A 21,193-nucleotide genomic window follows, 5' to 3' on the forward strand; every position below is an offset into this window, starting at 1 on the left:
TACAAATTTGTAAATGGATTTTTTCAATCATTATATCTTGGAACGCTTTCCATTCGTATCGGCTCCTACAGATGGACTTTATTCTTTTGAATGGCTGTGTAATCGTCATGATGGTAATCAGCATTTATGAACATTTGCGGGATGCCGGTGCTGTTCTAAGTGCTGTGGACGTGTTATCTCATTTAATCTTCACGACAATCCTATGAGGCAGGCCCTCCTATTGCTCCTCTTTCACAGAGGAGGGAACAGAAGCACAGAGAGAATTAGGAAGAAACTTCAATTTCATGCGTCTGACCCCAGACCCACACTCTGACCACCCCCAGATTCTGCTCCCCTGTGCAGTTAGTTTGTGGGAAGGCGGGGGTTATCACCGCTTCTGGTTTACCCCTGACGGTTATTTTCTCTTCCTCCTTTGTTACAGCATCCCCTCGGATGTGTGTGCCCTGTGTGTCTCACACTCCAGGCTATGACCTCTTGGGGTCTCTGTTTTATTGGAGTTCTCTTCATGTTGTCCTGCAGTTAAAAGAGATAGGGAATAACTCAGAAGAGCAAAACAATTATGATTAAGGTTTGCAAAATTATTCCCAAGAGTGGCTATCAGATTTTGATCTTTTAGCCCAGAAAAGAGAGTGTGCATAATTTCTATAGCTTGGCGTGCATACAGAAAGAAATCTCAGAGACTCTTCTCTCCTGTAGGAGAGGCAGGTCCTGGTTGTCCCCCTGGGATGCCACATGGCTGAGAACCACACTGAGACTTTCTGGGTGTCCCCTGCCTGCCCTGCTACGTGGTGAGTGGGTCCCCAGGATAAAAGGCGGGGCCGAGGAAGCCCCTAATCCCTGGGCGCCTCGGCCCTTGCTGTTTATTTCTTCCTTTTCTTTGCTCTGGGTCATTGTGTCTCCCCAGCTGATGAGCTCCAGATTGAATTGTAGCTGGTAAGCCAGCCCACGGATCAGAGGGTGGGGCGCCGGGGTACTCTGTGAGTTCGTGGCCTTATCAGATGCGGGGATATTGCGTAGAACAGTTGTGCACTGGGGATGCACATTTTGGCTTTTTCGGAGAAGGAGCAAACGGATACTGCAGTGTTGCCAGCCAGCCTGTTGCTACTGTCTTGAGCAAGCCTAACAGCGAGCCGGTTTGGATCTAGAGTCAAGATTAAACGTCATAGAAAACTCAAGCTCCAACATGTTTTCCTTCGGTCAGCAGAACAGCAGGATGCTGCCGCTGGCTGTGTGTCCTGGCTGACCCTGTGTTTCTGGCCGCCAGCTACAGTTTGCCATTTAGATCCATTTAGCAGAAAAGGATCCCGTCTCATAAAAATGCAGGCTGGGCGTGTGCTGGGAGCTCATTCTTAAATATCCTAATCCTTTTCTGGGAGAGAGGCAGGCACACAAAATAGGAGACTGTGTAGGCGGATTTACCAGCGTGTTTTCATATGCGTCAGACGCTTGGGAAAGTCTCTTTTCTGCCAGGTTGGGTAAGACACAGATTCGTGGGTAGGAAACCAGAGTTTGAAATTAGCTGCTCAGGTCACGTGGTCAGATCGCAATAGAGCAGACGTTTGTGCTCTGAGGGCAGAGAAGGTCTGCAATCCCTTTCCTCACCCCTGAAGGTGTCCAAACCACCAAGTGAAGAAACACACTTCCTTTGGTTCATCTGACCAAATTCTTCTGTCAACTTTTGGCCTGGTTGCCTCAATCTAGCTTCAGTCTTCCTGCCTGCTTGAGAGAGAATTTGGTGGGGGAGGCAGGGCAGTGTGTGATGGGTCCCCAGAGTCAGAACATGAACAGACAGCAGGGTCCAAATTGAAACCAGAAAGATGATTCCACTCCTGGAACAAGTCATTGTCTTTCCTAGACAATGATTTTTCTTCCTTGTTTTGTTTTCTAATAAAGTCAATCAGTTGTCTTTTTGTGAAGCAAGAAGATAGAAGTGGACATCTCTGAACAAATTAGAGGCTGCACACGGCTTTCTGTCACTTAGATTCTGAGTGCATGTGTAGCAATGCCTTTAGACCGTGATGCAGATGAAGTCCACCCAGGGTTAGCGAGTGGCCGAGGGATTGCTCCTGATGCTTTGGCCGGAGGCAGCCAGACGTTGCTGTTGGCCAGGCCCAGACATCAGGTGGCCTTTTCCAGGCTCTCTTTTGATGGGAGAGCAGCACGTTATGAAGTTGTGGTTTGGCCGTAACTTCCTGCAAAAAAATAGCATGTGTGATGACGTGATGACAGAGTCAGGGGCGGAAGGAAAGGGGCATGGAGATGGTGCGATATGACCAGGGGTCATCTGTAAAATCCTTACAGATGTTTCCTCCTGGGGGTCAAGCTTCGGATGGGCAGCCTCCTACCGTGCTGCTGGTGGCCATTGGGAGGTTCCAACGTGCACTTGAGACCCGGTTAAAAAAGTAAGAAAGATACATGGTGTCCCACGGAACCCAAAGCAGGAATGCAGCTGGGCCTCAGGAAGGTAGGGGAGGTACCAGAGTCCCGTCTTTGGGCTGCTTGCCTTAACGTCCCTCTGCACAGCTGCTTCCCTTTTCTGATGCAGGGAGTTGAAAGGTGACCGCCTCCAGCCTCCACTTTGCACGGTGTGGCTCTAGCCTCAGAGGGCTTCATCCCTGTGTTTCCCAGCGTGTGTGTGTGTGTGTGTGTGTGTGTGTGTGTGTGTGTGTGTGTGTGTGTGTGTGTGTGTGTGTGTGTGTAGTGGGGTGCACTGAAAGTCCTTTCCCCCAGCGCTGGCTTGTGTCGATGGTAAGTCTGTCTGGGACACCAGCGATGCTGGTTGGTTGAGCAGAAATGTGAAATCAGGGGCTTGGGGGCAGTTGCAGCTTACGCCAGCCTCAGCATCCAGGGATTTTCTGTATTTGGTGGTACAGGATCGAGAAGATCCTAATAGATCATTCTCTTAAAATTTCTATTTCTGATTCTATCTTATACATTGTATAGTATCTTAGTACATACAGTATTGCATGTGTGCCACTTGTAAATAGATGTACACCTATCAGAGGATACACGGCTCATTTTATGCAATGTGGGACTTGTCCTTTGTTCACATTACATGTAGGATGTTTACCCACAGAGTCTCTGGGAATATTCAGTGATTCATACAAGGCAACAGCTCCTATCGTAAGAAGCATAAACTGCATATTTTCTTTCTTGACCCTAAAATAAACTTCTTAAAGAGATTTATATCCACAGATCTAGAAGTATCCACAAGCAGAATTTCACAGTGTTGGTGCATGAAGTTCAAACACGTACTGATACCCTCCCATCAGCGTGAAGAGGAAGGTGGCCCGCGCTGTGGGTTGTTGTCAACGTATCTATACCTATTTACATAAAATTATGTTTTAATATAAAAATTAACCAAAGGTGTTCACTTATAGGAAACAAACCGCCTGTTATTTCACTTTGACATTTCTTAGCTCTGGACTTTTTCCTCCCTAACTTTTTTTTTGGAAAGAATTCTGTTTTTACTTTGCCCATATTTCTAGTTAAGATAAGTTATCTGTACCAACATGAAATAACTCTAACATTTTGTTCAATCTTTTTTAAAATTGCAAATTATTTTATTAGGTTCATGCAGCATATATTTGCATGATAAAAGCATTTTTATTTCTATGAAAACCTGACCAAGTTCTTTTGTAGCTTCATCTTTTTTCTTCTTTGAGATGTAATTCACATATAACATTACATTAGTTTCAGATGTACAACGTAATGATTTGACGTTTGTGTATCTTGTGAAATGATCACCACAATAAGTCTATCACCTCATGTAGTTACGATCTTTTTTTCTTGTGATGGGAACTTTTAAGGCCTACTCTCTTAGAACTTTTAAGTATACAACACAGTATTGTTAACTCTGGTCCCCAAGCCATCTGCTGCATCCCCAGGGCTTGTTTATCTCATAACCGGAAGTTTGTGCCTTTTGACTCCCTTTATGCGTTTTGCTTTTGAAAGCCCTCCTGGCCCCGCACGCTGAGCTTCTCTAAGGATTTGTTGACCTGAGACTGGAGATGGTTTCGTGTTGGGGAAAGAACGTATGGGGAGGCCGAGGCTTGGCATTGGCTGGACCTCCTTTCTGCCAGCAGTGTGCTATGACGGGCACCGGGCCTCAAGCTCTCCATCTGCGAAATGGGAATGATGATCTCACAGGGTCACTATGAAGGCCGAATGCAGTAATGAATGCAAGTGCTCGGCCAGCTGGAAAGCCTTCAGAATGCAGGTTGAGGTCAAGAAAGGCCATGGCTTCAGTTTCTCCTGAACTTCTGAGCAAGGGCATGTGCCAGAACATCATGGAAAGGGCATCGTGAGGGGCAAAGGAAACCCCATGGGCCTGAGCAGTCTTCTCCCGGCATGGGAGCATGTTGTCCTGGGCGTGATGCTCCTTCTGTGTCGCGAAGAGGAAATTCCAGACCTTGAGGTCTGGCTCTGGGTCACGTTCCTGGGTGTGTCTCTCCTGCGCTTGCAGGAGAGGATACATCCCACTGACTCGCCAGTGCCCGACACGGGGCCTGCTGTGTCTCAGACGCGGGATGGGTTAGCGAGTGGGAGAGAAATGCATCATCACACCTGTCGCAGGGTGGGGACGCGGGTGGTGTTTGTCAGGAGGCACTAGGGTAAAGAATGGAGGTCAAGAGCTCGGGCTTGGAAGCACAGACTGGGTTCAATTGCTGACCCTTCCTGGGCCTGTTTTCCCAACCGTGATGGGCCATAGTAGTACATCTCTCAGAGATTTGGGCTGAAAGTGAACGAGGTGATGCAGGTTAACATGGAATCTAGCTGAACAAAACGTCAACCGTCACCACACCATCATCACGTGACTAACATGGTCGGTGTTATTAACAGCTCATCGATCATCGTGATCTGGAACTTGGAAGCCCAGAAGCTCCATTTGTCCTGGAGCTTTGCCTTCTCTTCCCTTTTCCCTGAGTCATCACTTTCGTTGTAATTTTGGCTCAGCTGGGCCCGTGCACTTACTCTTTAGCTCAGGTTCACTGCAGCACCCTTGATCTTCACCTCCGTCGGCGGGAACATTCTCCTGTCTGACAAGGTTTCAGATCTGGCGGCGGGGGGTGGCACGGCTGGTATTTTTCAGACCAGAGCTGTGCCTCAGCATTAATGACATGGCGTTGGCTCCGCAATTTAGCATCCAGCCAGCAGTGGAGGGCGGATCTGCAGTCATGTGCTTTCCTCTTTGACCTTCAGCTGGTCTTTGGCTGGGGAGCAGCGGGGGACACCGTGCAGGAATCAGAGGGCACGTATCCATGGCTTTACTGCTCACTGTCAGCAGTGTACCCACTCAGGCTGTTCCTGGGGAATTCATCCATGTGGTCCATCTTCATCTCCTGCCCCAGAAGCCACACCCGTCTTCTCTCCTTTGGACAATGAAAGTAAGAGGGTGGGGGCTTCCCTGGTGGCGCAGTGGTTGAGAGTCCGCTTGCCGATGCAGGGGACATGGGTTTGTGCCCCGGTCCAGGAAGATCCCACATGCCGCGGAGCGGCTGGGCCCGTGAGTCATGGCCGCTGAGCCTGCGCATCCGGAGCCTGTGCTCCACAGCGGGAGAGGCCACAACAGTGAGAGGCCCGCGTACCGCCAAAAAAAAAAAAAAAAAAAGTAAGAGGGTGCCCCATCTTTGACCCTGGAGGCTCACCCTGCAGGCTGAGCCCTGCTCAGAGGCTGCCAGGCAGGGGTTCTTCTGGCAGGGGCAGCTGTGATGCAGGCATCCTTGCGTTTCCTGGACGAATGTCTTAAACTAAGTGTGATAGTTTAGCATTTATTCCCAAAGAGCATAGACTGAAAATGTGGGGGGTAGTAATTTCCCTCGAGCTGGAAATTCGCACTGCCGCCTTCTACGTGTGTTTTGTAAAATCTCTGAAATGCTTGCAGAAGCGCCCGCTGACCGAAGGAACTTAAGCCATGAGAAAGTCATGCCAGCGTGATGGCTACGGGGATGGCTTTTCTCACACTCTGTAGGCCCAGCCCCGCCTCGGACACACTTCCTCCCTTTCATGCAAGTCCCTTTTCTGACACTAGTGTGGGAATCAAGCCTGGGGCTTGATGGAGTTGACTGTCATACGTATAGGACGATTCCTCACATGTCATGGGTCAAAAACTATGGTTATTTAATGGGAACAGTGATCGAGTCAGGAAGGTAGGTTAGTTGTGAGCAGAAGCTAGTATCCCCAGCTTGTCAGTACCATGCAGGTGCGTTGACTGTTTGCTCTTGTTTGCAGCCGACAAGGGTGCATGTGCATCCTCTATGATCTAGTGTCGTGATTAAGGACCACAGCAGTTAACTGTCTACATCACACAGGATCTCGGCTTGGGGGTCAGCGAAGCACCGAGCATTAATTCAGATGAGCAAGTGGTCTGAGGATGCCAGCTGTCAGGCTTGTCAGAGTCGGGATGTAAGAACGGTTCCTTCCTAAAAAGGGGGTGGCACCCTACTCCCTGGAAAAAGCCCTGCCCCTTCCCCTGTAAACTAAAGCATCTGCCTCCCCATCTTTAGCCTCCCTCCTCCTCCCTTTATCTTTACCCTTTAAAATTAAATCCCTCTTGCCAGGTGGCGAGAAGTCGATCTGTGAATTTAGTTCTCACTCCTTTATTCTTTGGCCACTGAATAAAGCTTGTGCTGTGTCAAAAACAAAACCAACAAAAACGGTTCCTTCTGTCCTCCCTGCACAACCCAACGTGAGCACCAGGCGGGCTCTTGATGTGGAGTCTTAGCTCTGACACGATAGACTGGCCACTGTTATCTGTGAAGATGCCCGGCGCATACTAGGTGCTGAATAAAAATGCAGCAGATGAGCGCAGCCTCCTAAATGCCTCTGTTTCCTGTTTTGGTTTCCCTCCAGTCCTCTTAAAGTTCCACCCCTGGTGGGTATCGTTGGTTCCACTGCCCTTAGGACAAGTCCAGGCTCCAAAGGCTGGTGGAGAAGAGGGGAGGGAAGGAGGGCGAAGCCTCCTCATCTGAGTTCCGGCGCCCTTGGGGTTCATGGCAGCCCCTCCCACCTGAAGGGTAAGTTCATGGTGTGGCCGTACCAGCTGATCCTAAGGATGGGCAGAGCACCCTGGATGGTCATTGGGTGCCAGGGCTCTGATGTGTCCGTTTCCAGGACCGTGTCTGCTTCAGGAGCCCATTGGCTGGGGGCAGGGAGCCTGGTGAGAAAGGGAAGGCCACGTCTCAGTGTTTTATCACCTAACCTGGGGACTGACGTCCATCACTTTCGCCATTTTTCTACTTTTTAGGAGCAAGTCGTTAGGTCCAGGTCACGCACAGGTGACCAAACACCAGGAGTCGGGGATCACTGGGAACCACTTTAGAAGCTGCAATTCTGATCATTCTTTATCCTTACTTGCTAGATCTGCAACTCAGGAACAGTGAATATTGAGTGTTTTGTAAGAACACGACAGAATATAACAATAAAATCCCACATTGGTGCCAGGAGCCTATGCAGGCCAGGTGTCCCGTGGAGCCAGTGGGTTCCCCGCCAGGAACAGGGCAGCTCGTGTCTCTGCCGTTTGTCTGGTGACCTGTCTTGCCCAGTCACCAGCCCACACGTGCGTTGCTTGAGAGGAAACAAAGGTGGTGAAAGAACAGTTGGTTCCTTGGGCAGGAAGTGCGATTTAAGTAAAACATTGGGTTAAAAATTTTTTAAAACAGTTCAGGTCACGCCTTCTAAGACTCAGATACTCTGAAATTTCTGCTTAGCTGCACAGAGTCTGTACATCGGGACAGAGTGCTCTCTGGAAACGCTGAGAAGCGGTGGGAGCTATTATAAGAAGAACGGAAGTGAAGGGGTGATGGAACTTGCCCTCCTTCCCCATTTCAGAAGTGTCTTCCTTCTTCTTTCCCTTCTTTAACTTGTCTGAGGAGTCAGGCAGGAGGAGGACTTCTTTCTGAACCGGGGCCGGGAGAGGGATGGGGCCTCTGCTGCTCACCTTTTCTCATGCCCAATACATGACCTTGGCTTCCCTAGAACTTCTAGGACGTTCCTTTGCCACCAGCAGGATGGAGAAGCCACCCCCTCTCTGGGGCCAGAGCACTTGATGACTGAAAGATTGCTAGACTTTGGAATCCTCCAGACCTGTCAACTCTGTAATAGCAAGAGGCAAATAAATTTAACAGTAGTAGAAAGGGACGGCATTTATTTTTGGCTGCATTGGGTCTTCGTTGCTGCGTGCGGGCTTTCTCTAGTTGCAGTGAGTGGGGGCTACTCTTTGTTGCGGTGCACCGGCTTCTCATTTTGGTGGCTTCTCTTGTTGCAGAGCACAGGCTATCGGCGCACTAGCTCAATAGTTGTGGCTGACGGGCTTAGTTGCTCCGCAGCATGTGGGATCTTCTTGGGTCAGGGATCGAACCCATGTCCCCTGCATTGGCAGGTGGATTCTTTCTTAACCACTGCGCTACCAGGGAAGTCCAGGACAGCATTTTAAAACAGTATAAATATTTTCTTACTAGGAACAGCTTTTTGGGGGTGGATGACATCCCAGAAGTGAGATCACTGTGCTTTTTAAACACCCATCCAAGAGTCAGAGAAGATCAGGGGTCATCACCAGACAGGCTGCTCTAATTCCCTTCTCCGGAGGGATGCTTCCAAGATTTAAACTTGACCAGTGATAGGAGGAGACAAGGCGATTTGACTGAAGATCTTTCCACAGGCAATAGAAACAGAACCTGCAGAGAATCTAGATAATGGACTTATCAGACATCTTTAAAACACGTATGTTCATTACGTTCAAGGAAATAAAAGTCATGATTTCAAGCTTTGGCATGCAATCGAAAACTGCACAATAGAAATTTTATGGTGAAAAAATACAATAATTGATATCAGGAAATCAGTAAATGGGTTCATCATCACATTAGGTACATCTGTAGAAAGAACTGGAAGATAGGTTAGAATAATTCCAAATTGAAACTCGGACAAAAAGATGGAAAATAAAGAAAAGAATATAAAAGACATATATGGTAAGGGAAGAAAGTTTAATACAGGCACAGTTGGAGCCCCAGAAGGCGAGAAGAGGTATGATAGACCAGGGACGATGCTCGAAGAAGTGACAGCAGACATTTCTCCATAGAAAATGCCTGGCTGGGTGGCTGGAGCTTTAGTCACTGTCCTTAGGACTGTTTGGCCCACTCCTGCTCCTGTGAAAGGCTGGGATTATTGGCAATATTACTGGAGTCCAAATGCAGGAGACCGTGTTCCCCAAAGATCTCTTTACTCCTGGGGCGTTCTGCTTGGACTGCAGGCCTGGTTCACACTGGCTGGAACCCCCAGCTTGAAAGTAGAATACATTTTCCTATGGAAACAATAGTACAAATGGATGTCGGGGTCTTCTGTTGTAGAGTGCTATAGTGCAGGGGCAAGCTTGGGAAGTAATCATTTATTTACAGCATTATGTCAACAGAAGGATACACACCTGAGTTTCAAATGATGGGCCAACAAATGCAGTTTGGAACACAGCTGTCAGCCGTCCCGTTGACGTCTTGGGGTGGCCTGTGTGATCTCAGTCACTACGGCTCTGTCTTTGATTCCTTTGAAAGTTTAGGTCTGATGTGTAAGTGATCTGACTTGCAGGAATCAGAACTTAATCTTGCCTCCTGTCCTTGTATCTTGCGGACTGCACAGGCACCAGTAAGTCAATGAGGGCATGGACGCATGCCTTCCGGAGAGAGGTGGTTTGGCCAGTGGGTATGGGGGAGGGGAAGTCTGAAGGTCGATGAAGCCTTTGCTGATTATAGGACTGCAGGCAAGTCACGTAAACGTTTAGACCACAGCTTCCTAACATGGGAAATGTGGACAGTACACCTGTCCTCTGAAGGGTTGTCGTGAGCACCCAGTGAGATAAAGGAAGTAGACGTGTGCCTATGTTCCCTGTTGAACCACCTAATCATCTCTCTTGGGGCTTTCAGCCTCCTCATTTTTGCTTATTTCTTCATATTCTCTAGCGGGATTTTTTTACATTTCTCCTGGGCATTTTTTGCACCTCAGACATGGCACCTTATTCCCTCTGTGTGGACTTGAGATTGTGTTCGTATACAACTAGAGGATTGTGGACGTTTCCAAGCTGTGTTCACTATTGTCCTTGGGACCTCAATCTAGATGCTTTAATTCATTTATGCTATCTGTATGCTTAAAATTCGGTCTGTAAGCAGTTTTTCCCATGAGAGTAAACAAAGTCTAGTGCCTCCCCACATGGCTGTCGCGTGCAGGGGTGTGTCCAGTGTCCTGGACAAGGCCTTCACTCCCCTGGGTCAGACTCCACCCTGCTCTCAGCTTCCCTCGCTTTTGGGCTCAGAGGATCAAACTGTCAGCCACCCCGCGGTTCTGCCTGTTTCTCTCCACCCACAAGACCTGGCTGGCCTCTCTCATCCTCCTAAATTCCTAACTTAACTCCTTCTCCACACGTCAGACACTTAAGGCTTTTTAGAAGTAATGTTAACGCTTAAAGTCTAAACACTTAAATAAATGGGTGACTGAGTGAAACAAATCAACAAATAAATGTAAAAATCCTTGCCGGTTGGGTTCTGATTGCCAGACCAGAGACAGATGCTGGAGTTAGCATTTCCATAGTTCACATTATGTGCAAATAGTATTCTATCTCTTTGATGTTTGATAGGTCTGAGATGAAAGCGTCACGAGTACCATCTATTTATTTAAAGTTATGTTTTAGGTGATTTCTAATTTTTATAAATAATACCTGAGTGAACTTTTTTTTTTTTTTGCTGTACGCGGGCCTCTCACTGTTGTGGCCTCTCCCGTTGTGGAGACAGGCTCCGGACGCACAGGCTCAGCGGCCATGGCTCACGGGCCCAGCCGCTCCGCGGCATGTGGGATCTTCCCGGCCCGGGGCACGAACCCGTGTCCCCTGCATCGGCAGGCGGACTCTCAACCACTGCACCACCAGGGAAGCCCTCAGTGAACTTTTTTTGTGCTCATTGTTTTCCCTTCTTTTAAATGGAATTCCTGAGTCTGTAGGTCTTGTTATCGCTTGCAGTTTCCTATCCATAAGAGGCATGTGGATTTATAATGTTATCAACAGTATACATTCCTTATTAGTTTCTCAACCTTACCGCCTGTAAAGATGTCTAGAGCGTCTGTAGAGCAGTGCTTCGTGAGTTTGGAGTGGAGTGGCTGGGAGGAGTGGGTGGAAGGTCGGGAGAAGGCAGCTGTCTGTCCTGGGAACCCACCTTGATCGGGCCTTAGTGATTCTCTGCGGAGCTGGGTTGAAAAGGTTCCTGAAATAATGTGTCCTGGGTTGATTTGTGACGTCTTCCGTTAGAGCAGGATCACGTAGCTGGGATATAGCTGCCTAGGATTTCCCGTTCTCTATTCTGAGAGGTGGGAACCCTACCTGCAGCCTGTTGCCCTAGTCCAGGAGTGAATTAAGTGACACCTAGAGATTTATGTGGCAGCAGCTGAAAGTTTGTGGTTCGTGATTCCAGATTTACACGTGATTAATAATGGGGACCGTTCAAACAGCAGAGAGTGTCATGGAAGAGTATGTGATTGTTCGCAGAGAATTGTATTATTAGCCCCAAATAATAGCAATAACGCCTATGGGAGGAATATCCAGGAAGTAGCAGGAACTGATAGCTCGGCCTCAAAATGGCTCTGGTATCAACCATACAAGTTAGAATACAAAGAAATCCTGATTATCCCCCAGGGAGGATTGTACTAAATTTTATCTTGCTTTGTGCAGTCAGAATTGGTTTTATTCTCGTGGAAGCGACGTAAATGTCCATCGACAGATGAATGGATAAAGAAGATGTGGTATATATCTACTATGGAATATTACTCAGCCATAAGAAGAATGAAATAATGCCACTTGCAGTAACATGGATGGACCTAGAGCTTGTCATACTAAGTGAAGTAAACCAGGCAGACAAAGACAAACACATGATGTCGCTTATATGTGGAATCTAAAAAAAAAAAGATACAAATGAGCTTATTTACAAAACAGAAATAGAGCCACAGACATAGAAAACAAACTTATGGTTACCAAAAGGGAAAGGCGGGGAGGGATAAATTAGGAGTTTGGAATTAACATATACACACTGCTGTATATAAAATAGATAAACAAAGACCTACTGTACAGCACAGGGAACTGTACTCAATATTTTGTAAGAAACTATAAGGAAAAAGAATTTGAACAGGAGTATACAGATATAGATGTGTGTGTATGTATAACTGAATCACTGTGCTGTACACCTGAAACTAACATGACATTATAAATCAACTATACTTCAGTTAAAAAAAAAATTGGTAGTTGGCAATATGTCCCCCTTTCGTTAAGGCAAAACCCAGCAGACGTATCTTTAGGACATGTGACTCTACTAAGGAAGGTAACTCTGGAAAGCAATAGTCAAAGCACTCCTTGTGGGTTCTAGAAATGGACTATTTTTTAAAGAACTTTACATTTGACAGGGCGGTTGATTTAACCCGATGAGAGCCTTTAAGGATTTCACCGGGACTCAGAAAATTAGGTTCTGACTCTGCGGCCTGCTGTGTGACCTCAGAAGCCACGCAGCTTCCTCTTGTGCAGAACTAGAGGCTGGACAGGGCTGTGACAGGCTCCTCATCTCAGGAAGCGAACGAGCTTCCTTCCATCGGTGTCAAGCCCCCCGGAAGTAACGGGGCCATGGAGAGCCGTGAGCAGCCCGGGCCTCGCCCCTTCTCTTTCTCCTCTGCCTCCTTATCCACCCAGGATTTCCTGCTTCAGACCTTTGCCATTTCCCGTGGGATAGTCATGACTCAGGGCGTTTTCCTCCTGTGTGTGTGTGTGTCATGGTCTGAATGAGGTCCTGCAGGAAAAGGAAGTCACCAAGTTGAGTGATTCATGAGAAGCGCCGGCATCCTGCCTGGCTCCTCTGCCATCCTCGAGCCGGGCCTTCCCCTCGTGGCTGGAGGGGGAACAGCAGGCACGGGAGGACGAGGTCCCCAGGTCATCACAAAGCCATCGGCCCGCAAGATGATTTAGGCCGTGCTTTGTAAGAATATTTTCCTTTCGGAGAGAAACTAAAACTTTGCCTATCCTTTTGTCCTGTATTTCCTTCCTGTCAATTGTATAAGAGAGAGATGTTGGGAGTTACATTGTAAAAAGAAAAGAAACACTGAGTGTATTTGTTGGAAGACTGAGCTTCAATCTAAATTTGAGCAGGCTGGCTGCTTTAACTATGCAGGACCAGGGGGATTTTAGCTTGAGTTATCCAGAGAAGATGATGAATAGAGATGAATAATTTGGAATTTTGGCTTTGGAATATTTCATCTTTAAGGGGATTTTAAGGGTTGGCCTCGCAGAACCCTTGGGCTGTTGGGAGGATTTGGAGCCAGTTTTGAGCTGAGCCCTTGCGAAGAGCAAATGGATGTACTCCAAAACATGCCCCCGGAGCAGAATCATGACCCCCAGGATGCACCCTGGAGCCCTGGAGCCAGCCCCCCCCTTAGAGGGCGAGCTCCCTGCTGCTGGGCGGAGGCTGTCAAGGGGCCATCGTCCCAGCTGGGAAGGAGGGCGGCCTGGGTGGCAGCCCAGTTCTTCCGTGTCCAGTGTCTCCGGGGCTGCGAAGACCGCAGGATGGTAAGGGTGTGCTCATCCACGGGGGCTTTAAGAGCAGCTGAGATGGGAAGGAGGGCCTTGTGGTTTGGGGGGAGTGAGGAACATTAGCTGTAATCCCTCCCGAAGGTGCAGCTCAGAAATAGCAGCGGCATTGATTTGGAGTCAGAGGAGCTGATGTTTCCATTCTGTCCTCACCTCTCTGAGCTCCGCACAGCGATGCCCACACTGCAGAGAGACAGTGCTTGGTGCGCTCTCCCTGGGGCTCGGGACCAGCGCAGGCCGCGTGCACCGGGAGCTGACGCCTTCTGGACACTGACTTTCTGATGAGGATCCTGAGCCCACAGCCCTCTCGCCCCAGGTTTGCTGGAACGGCCCCCTGAATGTAGGAACGAAAGGGCATGCCCGTAGTTCAGATGGGCAGTGGTGTTTCAAATCTCATTTCATATTTCAGTGTCTAGAGAAAAACACCTTTATCTGAGTTTCAGCGTTTTCTCCTTGATCTGTAGGCTTTTAACGTTATTTATTTATTTATTTTGCTATTTATTTATTTTGCGGTACGTGGGCCTCTCCCGTTGCGGAGCACAGGCTCCGGACGCGCAGGCTCAGCGGCCATGGCTCACGGGCCCAGCCGCTCCGTGGCATGTGGGATCTTCCTGGACCGGGGCACAAACCAGTGTCCCCTGCATCGGCAGGCGGACTCTCAACCACTGCGCCACCGGGGAAGCCCTAACGTTATATTTTTAAGAGAAGTGTATCAGTATGTTTTTTCCTTCTTGGGCTAAACGTGTCTCGTTTCCCTTTCACTATCCGTCTCGAGTCTACGTGATGCCCTCAGAGCAGGGCGACAGGACTTTTCCACGTGCCCTGCGGCCGCTCTTAAAGCACAGCTGCTGGCAGCTGGGGCAGTTGCTTTGCTCTCCTTCCCCTGCTTTCTGGGCAATCTCTCGACTTCACCTTGTAACTCTTCCTTTGAAATTTCCACTTCTACCATCGGATTTTTAATTTCTGAGGGGTCCCTCTTAACTTTCTGAATGATCTGCTAAAATTGCATCCTGCTCTTTTTTTTGTGGGTATAAGTGTCTGGTATTTCTTAGCTGAGCCTTTCTTTTTAAAAGATTAAAATGCATTCCCAAAGCTCTGTTTGAACGGGGGCTTGTGGGTGGGTGCACACGTGGCCTGTAGTTGGGGGACGCCACATATCAGGGTCTGCAGGGTTTTCCTCTTCTCCAGAGGGGCACCCTCGCCTCTTCCATCTGGGGTCCCACAGGCCAGGGCAGTAGCCCCGGGGCCCCCTGAGTTGCATGTGGAGTCCCAAGCCAGCCGGTGGCTGATACACAGTTCCTGGAGAGTCAGCCTCCTGGGTCCTTATGTAATGTCCCTCCCCTGGTTACGTGCCTGGGGCGCCCAGGGTGTTATTTTGTGCAGCTTTTCACCTGATTCTGATTCCAGCGTCGCCCTCCAGCTCTTGATACCTTCAGGGAATGTGGGCGTGGACTGACTTGCTCTCCTCCCTGCAGGCCCTTTGGCTCCAGTGATACCCCCTCCCCCAACACTGCTTCTCGCTGTCATCACTGGTCTGATGGTTGTCTCTTCTCCCATCTCTTTGACCTTGTGAATTTGTGTTTTGTATTCCTTGAACCATTTGACCAAGTGTTTTGGAAGGGACTGCAGAAAAACCCATGTGTCTTAGTTCCAGTGTGTAACTGGACCCCTATCCTAATCAGCTTTAAAGAATTATTTAACAGAGAAAGAGCTGAGATGCGACCTTTATATAATTGAGCAAAACTGGAGGTTCTTATGCAGCCATCAGATTCTAGAGAGAAAATGTTAGAAATGCAATAATTAGAATTCATCATTTTTACAGGGTGATACCTAGAAAAATAGGTTACATCTTTTTAGAGTGCTAAAGTTTTGAACAAAATCAATTCTATTTCTAGCAAAACAATGTGATGCATTGCCATATGTCTTAGACCCCTCCAAAACTTTCCAAATTTCTGGGAATAAATGTACTGTGAACATGCCAATTCTAGGTTAGTTACTGTGTATAGATGGGACATGTTTCTTAAACTTATTTTTACCATACTTCTTCTCATTTTATGAAAGCAATACGATTTCATTGTTGAAAATGCTGGTATGAAGTAGAGGAAAATATCCTCCTTCCCACCAACTGGAAGGAAGCTCCCGTGTCCTGGGTTCTGTTTAGGCTCGGTCAGAATCGGCGGCCTTCATCTTCACGGCTGTGTTCTCTTCCTCTTCCAGGACACCGGTGTCGGGAAATCGAGCATTGTGTGTCGCTTTGTCCAGGATCACTTTGACCACAACATCAGCCCAACCATTGGGTGAGTTCTCGTCTGTTCTTCTAATTCACCTTTCCTCCTTTCTAAGCACCCAGAGAGGTCATTCTGTGTCTGAGCTTTCAAGTGGTTTCATCCCAGCCAGTGACAACCAATCCCAACTGTAAAGACTTGGACAGAAATTCAGGGACTTTTAGGCAGTGTGTCTGGTCTTACTGTCCCTGTCAATCCCCTCCATCCCCCCAACCAGCCTCCTCACACTGCAGCCTAAGGCCATTTCCTTGATCTCCAAGAGCGTTATTCTGCAAATCACGCTGGCTTTATTTCCAGATGGAAGTCGAGACTTGGGGCAAATCCCTGAGGGTTCTGCTTTGGGTTCTGCTTTGACTTCGCCTGCACGGAAACCGGGAGCGCATCCACTCACAGCAGAGCTGTCTGCACAGCCTGTGGGCAGATTGATTTTCCTTTCCTGGCTTAATCCAATGTCAGCATCTCCTTTCTAATGCTTGGGAGGCGAGGGGAGGATTGCTCACCCCAGACCCCGACCTTGGAACATAGGAGCGTTTTCCTGTTCCATTTTCCCCTTTCCTACGGACACCTTTGCCAGACGTGCTTTTGCTGTGCGGTTTGGCAGGTGCCTGATATTTCACTGTCGTAGAACTTGGCCTGGCTTAGTTTTCTCCCTGAAGACAACATGCTCTCTGCAGAGAGCAAGGTTTGGTCTTCCTCAGCAGAGAAACAATGAGTGTATAAATTTGGGGAACTGGGTAGGATTGATGAGGACAGGGCGATGGTCTCCATCAGCCGTAAGTGGAGAAAATTCGAGGCAGGCACACAGCAAACTTCTGACTCACAACAAGTGAGTCCTCTGGGAGTCCACCTCCCTCCCACTGTGATCGCTGTGCTGGGGAAAGACCGAAGGCTGTGAAAGGGCAGCGTTTCAGCAGCGAAAGTTCATCCTTATCGTCCTGTGACTCATAAGAAACTCTGGCTGCTGTTCAGGCAGATTGTCGGCGTCCTGAACAGACGTGTGTGTGCACCTCCCTTTCTATTTCGACCTTTACAAGGAAATTGTGTTAGCTTCTCTGCCAGACTTTGCTTCCCGCAGGGAACGAAGTCAGTTCAGCATTGCTCACACCCATCGCTCGAGAAGGCAACTAGAGGGAGGAGAAGATGCCTGAGAGTCTGAAGTCGTAAGCTAGCAAGGAGGCTGAAAAAAAACCCCAAACAACCAAAAGACCAATGGTTGTCAGTCTTCATTTCAAATAGTGATATAGTCTTTCTCCTAGTGGCAGGAAATCAGGGACAGAGAGGGGTGTGTGCGTGTGTGCATGTACGCGCGTGTGTGTGTAGTGTGTCTGCACATACAGGTATATACGTACATATATATATGATACTCATTACTACTGTGACTAGAGCTGTTCCTCACGGGCTTACTGTGTACCAAGGTGGGGATTTCACAGCTATCATTTCCTCATTTGACCCTACAACAGCCCGTAGATCATGCAGAATAGATTTGGGACCTGTTTCACAGGGGAGCAAACTGAGGGACTTTGTGAGCCCCCGTTCCACAGGCTGGCGGCGGGGCCTCTGCGTTGTCTTCTGACTGTGTCATCAGATTCTTCTTTGACCAGGGTCAAGGCCGTCTCTCAGGTCTCAGATTTACCCCCCTCTTATCTGTAAAGTGAAGGGGTTGGCCTGGATTTTTTTTTTTTTTCCCAGTTAGTAAAGTCTAAGATTTTAAAGGCACAGACTTAGTTTTCTAAGCCTGAGAACTTGTTACAGGCAGAGTTGCTGTATTATTTATCCCATTGCCTAGAATATATTGAAAAATGAATGAAAGTCTGCTTACATCAAAGTAGAAACAAAAACAAAAATAAGTACCAAGACAAAATATTGATGTAGCTGTCCACATAAAATTTAAAAAAGCGTTTTTGGAAAAAATCCATAAGCCAAGTAAAAGGGCAAAGATTTAACTGGAAGAATATTTTTTAAAATATACTGTTACAAAAAGCTGGTGTAAAATACTCAAAAAGTACATAAGAAAGGGATGAACATCCCAACTGAAAAGTGGGAAAAGGTCACGAACTAAAGATTCACAAAAGCAAAACAAGTGAACAGTGAACACTAAAATGATGTCCAGACTTAGGATAACTATAACAAAAACAGGAATGAGATACCATTTTCTATGTGTCATCCTGAAAGATTTGAAAGATTCTTGGTTGGGGAAAAGGTCATCTCATACACTGCGGTGGGCATATAGGTTGGTACAACCCACCGTTTGGTGAACGTAGCAACGTGGAGAATATATGCTTCTAAGAATTAAGTCCAAAGAATAGTGTACAAGGACACAAAGGTTTAGGTACAACGATATTCATGTAACTATTGTCATAATAGTGAAAAATAGGTGATGAAGATGAACTTACATCCATAACATGGTGTGTAATATGCAGTCCCTTTAGATAATGATGTTGATCTATATTCATAGAAATTGAAAGACGTCCATAATATGTAAAGTGGAGGAAAAACAAAATTTATGTATCATCAGTTTGGGGGTAAAAGTTGTGTAAAGATCATTTGGAAGGACGTATACCAACTTATTAGCAGTGATCGTGGCTAGGTAGTGAAATTACAGTTGATTTTACTTTCCTGCTTTATTTTCATTTTTTGAATTTCTTTTTTGTGAAATACTTATATTGCTTTTATAATGAGAAAAGTAGTAAAGATATTTTTATTTTTGGAATATATTTGCTCTGACCGGTAATCTGGGATGTATAGTTTAAGAACTCTTAAAGAAATGAAATGTCATGGGGCAGATGCGATATTGATCGTATTAGGTCATATCACTTAGAAAAATACTTAGAATTTCCACTTAGTACAATTGTATGTTGATAATTACAACTATTAACCTTGGTGTGTGTGTATGTTGTGGGAACAGTATGGGAATTGCAGGGCCGAATACCTTTCTCCCTGGGACTTCTGTAGTTTGCCTCTTAGTCTTGGGGGAAAGGAGTAGAAATTGAGGAAATATTACTGGGCTGAGTGCTGAGTGGTTGGTCGCAGGGCTGGACCCTGCACTGGACCAGGAGGGCCTGCGGGGTCCATGAAAGTGAGAGACGCCCTGACATGTTTCCCCTGCAGACTCCGGTGTGCATCTCCTAAGGAGAACATGAGGAGGACACCATTATTGTACCTAGAAAGTTAGTTCGATTCAATGATAATATCTGACATATAGTCTAAATTTAGATTTCTCCAGTTGTCCTCAAAATGTCTTTTGAAGCGCTTTTCCTCCTAACCCAGGGTCTCCAGGGTCCAGTCTCGGTCCATACAGTGCATTTGGTTGTTTTGTCTCTTTCTCTTAATCTAGAACAACTCCCCTGCCTTTTGTTTTGTTTGCTTTTCATGACACTGACTTATTCCTAGCATTTAGGCCGTTGTCTGGTAGAACGCTCCCCATTCCAGATTTGCCCGATCGCTTCCTCATGATTAAATTCAGATTAAACGTTTTTGCCCGGCATGCTGCCCAGGTGATGCGTGTACTAATCCCATCACATCAGGAGGCTCCTCATGTCTGGCTGTCACAGGACTGGAGAGACTTGCTATTTTTTAATGAATGGGAAGCTTTATCCAGTACAAGGATTTTTACATTTTTCCTGAGCACAAAGAAAAAGCTTTAAGAGGAACTATGCAAAAAAGAAAATAGCAAGTGTTTCATTATCTACTGAGAATTTCAAATCCTTCCTTTTTCTTGGAGGAAACAAATGTTTGTTAAGCTACCCATCTTTATCCCTGTGCTTAGGCAAGCAGGATGGGAATGAGATACAGTATTCTAATCATTGCTACCAGTGCTGGATTCATAGAGCAGGGAGTATGCGCCACTGTTTGCACCTCTGCAGGGCCCACACTGTCAAATGCCCGAATACCAGCTGCTTTTTCACTCTTCACTGTGGTGATAATATGTTTTTAAAATCTAAGGTTTTATTTTCTTTCCTGATTTCAGGCATAATATCTTAGAACAATTGAAGATAAATGTTTTGGAAACAATGTTTTGAATGCATTCTTTGCCTTCTCCCCCGCTAAACCCCCCCTTGTACTAAGAGAAAATGCAGAATATTTTTTTTGGTGACAGGACTCCACAGCCCTTCTTTCCTCTCCGTGACCCCTGAGAGGAGAGCTTCTGGAGTCCTGCAGAGGCTCCACCTTCACTTGCTGGAAACAGGAGTCTTCGTGAAGGTTGTAGGGGTGATCGGTAACGTGGAGATGTCGGTTTTCTTTTTCAGGGCATCTTTTATGACCAAAACAGTGCCTTGTGGAAATGAACTTCATAAGTTCCTCATCTGGGACACTGCCGGTCAGGAACGGGTAAGAACGTGCTGCTGCTGGCTTTCTAGGGAAAATCCCGGGGAGAAAAATGCCAGTGACCAATGGTTTCTTTGTATTTGGCAAGACTGCTGGTTGCTAGTGATAGAAACCCAGCTTGACATAATTTAAGCAAAAAAGGAAATGTACTCTTCAGCTATGAGAAAAAGAAGGGGGCAACATCATCTTAGGGTGAGGCTGAGTTCCATTCCTGCCAACGTGCTGTCCAGGGCGTCCGTCTCTTATTTGGTTTTCTTGGCTTGCTTACCTCTATTTTATTTATTTTTCATTTTTTATTTATTTTATTTATTTATATTTTTGGCTGCACTGGGTCTTCATTGTTGCGTGCGGGCTTTCTCTAGTGGCGAGCAGGGGCTACTCTTCATTGCTGTGCGAGGGCTTCTCGTTGCAGTGGCTTCTCTTGCTGCAGAGCACGGGCTCTAGGTGCGCGGGCTTCAGTAGTTGTGGCGAACAGGCTTCCTTGCTCCGCGGCACGTGGGATCTTCCCAGAGCAGGGCTCGAACCCGTGTCCCCTGCATTGGCAGGCGGATTCTTAACTACTGCGCCACCAGGGAAGTCCTTGGCTTGCTTACCTTTAAATTGACTTCATTTTTAGGCTGACCCACCAGCTTCCCTTCCACGAGGGTGGCAAGGAGGCCTCATCAGCAACCCCAGGAAGCAGGCACCTCTTCCCAGACCTGCCCCTGGGGTCCTTCTCCACCTGGTCATGTGCTCGGGGGCTGTGGCGCCCCTACTGGTGGGGCCAGGCAGTACACTTACCCCTGGAGGTGAGGGCTGCGTTCAGCTGCGCCTGAACCCTGCTGGCTGGGAGCCGACGCGCTTTGTTCCCTGAAGAAAGTCTGGGTTCTCTTGCTCGGAAACAGGGCAATGGACATTGGGCTACCAGAAACAGCAGATGACTGCTTTCTTATTCCTGATTCTTTTTCTTTGCTGAAGATATTTATGGAGAAGATTACTCAAGAAC

At 47.3% G+C, this 21,193-nt stretch overlaps 1 protein-coding gene across 2 annotated transcripts in view; it reads left to right on the forward strand.

Annotated features, from left to right (window-relative positions):
• RAB31 (RAB31, member RAS oncogene family) overlaps window positions 1-21,193 on the forward strand; it is a 112,360-nt gene that overhangs the window by 24,931 nt on the left and 66,236 nt on the right. For both annotated transcript variants that reach the window (XM_067699719.1, XM_067699718.1), the window contains exons 2-3: window positions 15,815-15,894; window positions 20,130-20,211. In XM_067699719.1, the coding sequence (XP_067555820.1) occupies window positions 15,815-15,894; window positions 20,130-20,211 (162 nt within the window). The remainder of the gene's footprint in view (window positions 1-15,814; window positions 15,895-20,129; window positions 20,212-21,193) is intronic.

Source organism: Pseudorca crassidens, chromosome 12, assembly GCF_039906515.1.
Source record: "Pseudorca crassidens isolate mPseCra1 chromosome 12, mPseCra1.hap1, whole genome shotgun sequence".
In the NCBI taxonomy this organism is placed as follows: Eukaryota; Metazoa; Chordata; class Mammalia; order Artiodactyla; family Delphinidae; genus Pseudorca; species Pseudorca crassidens.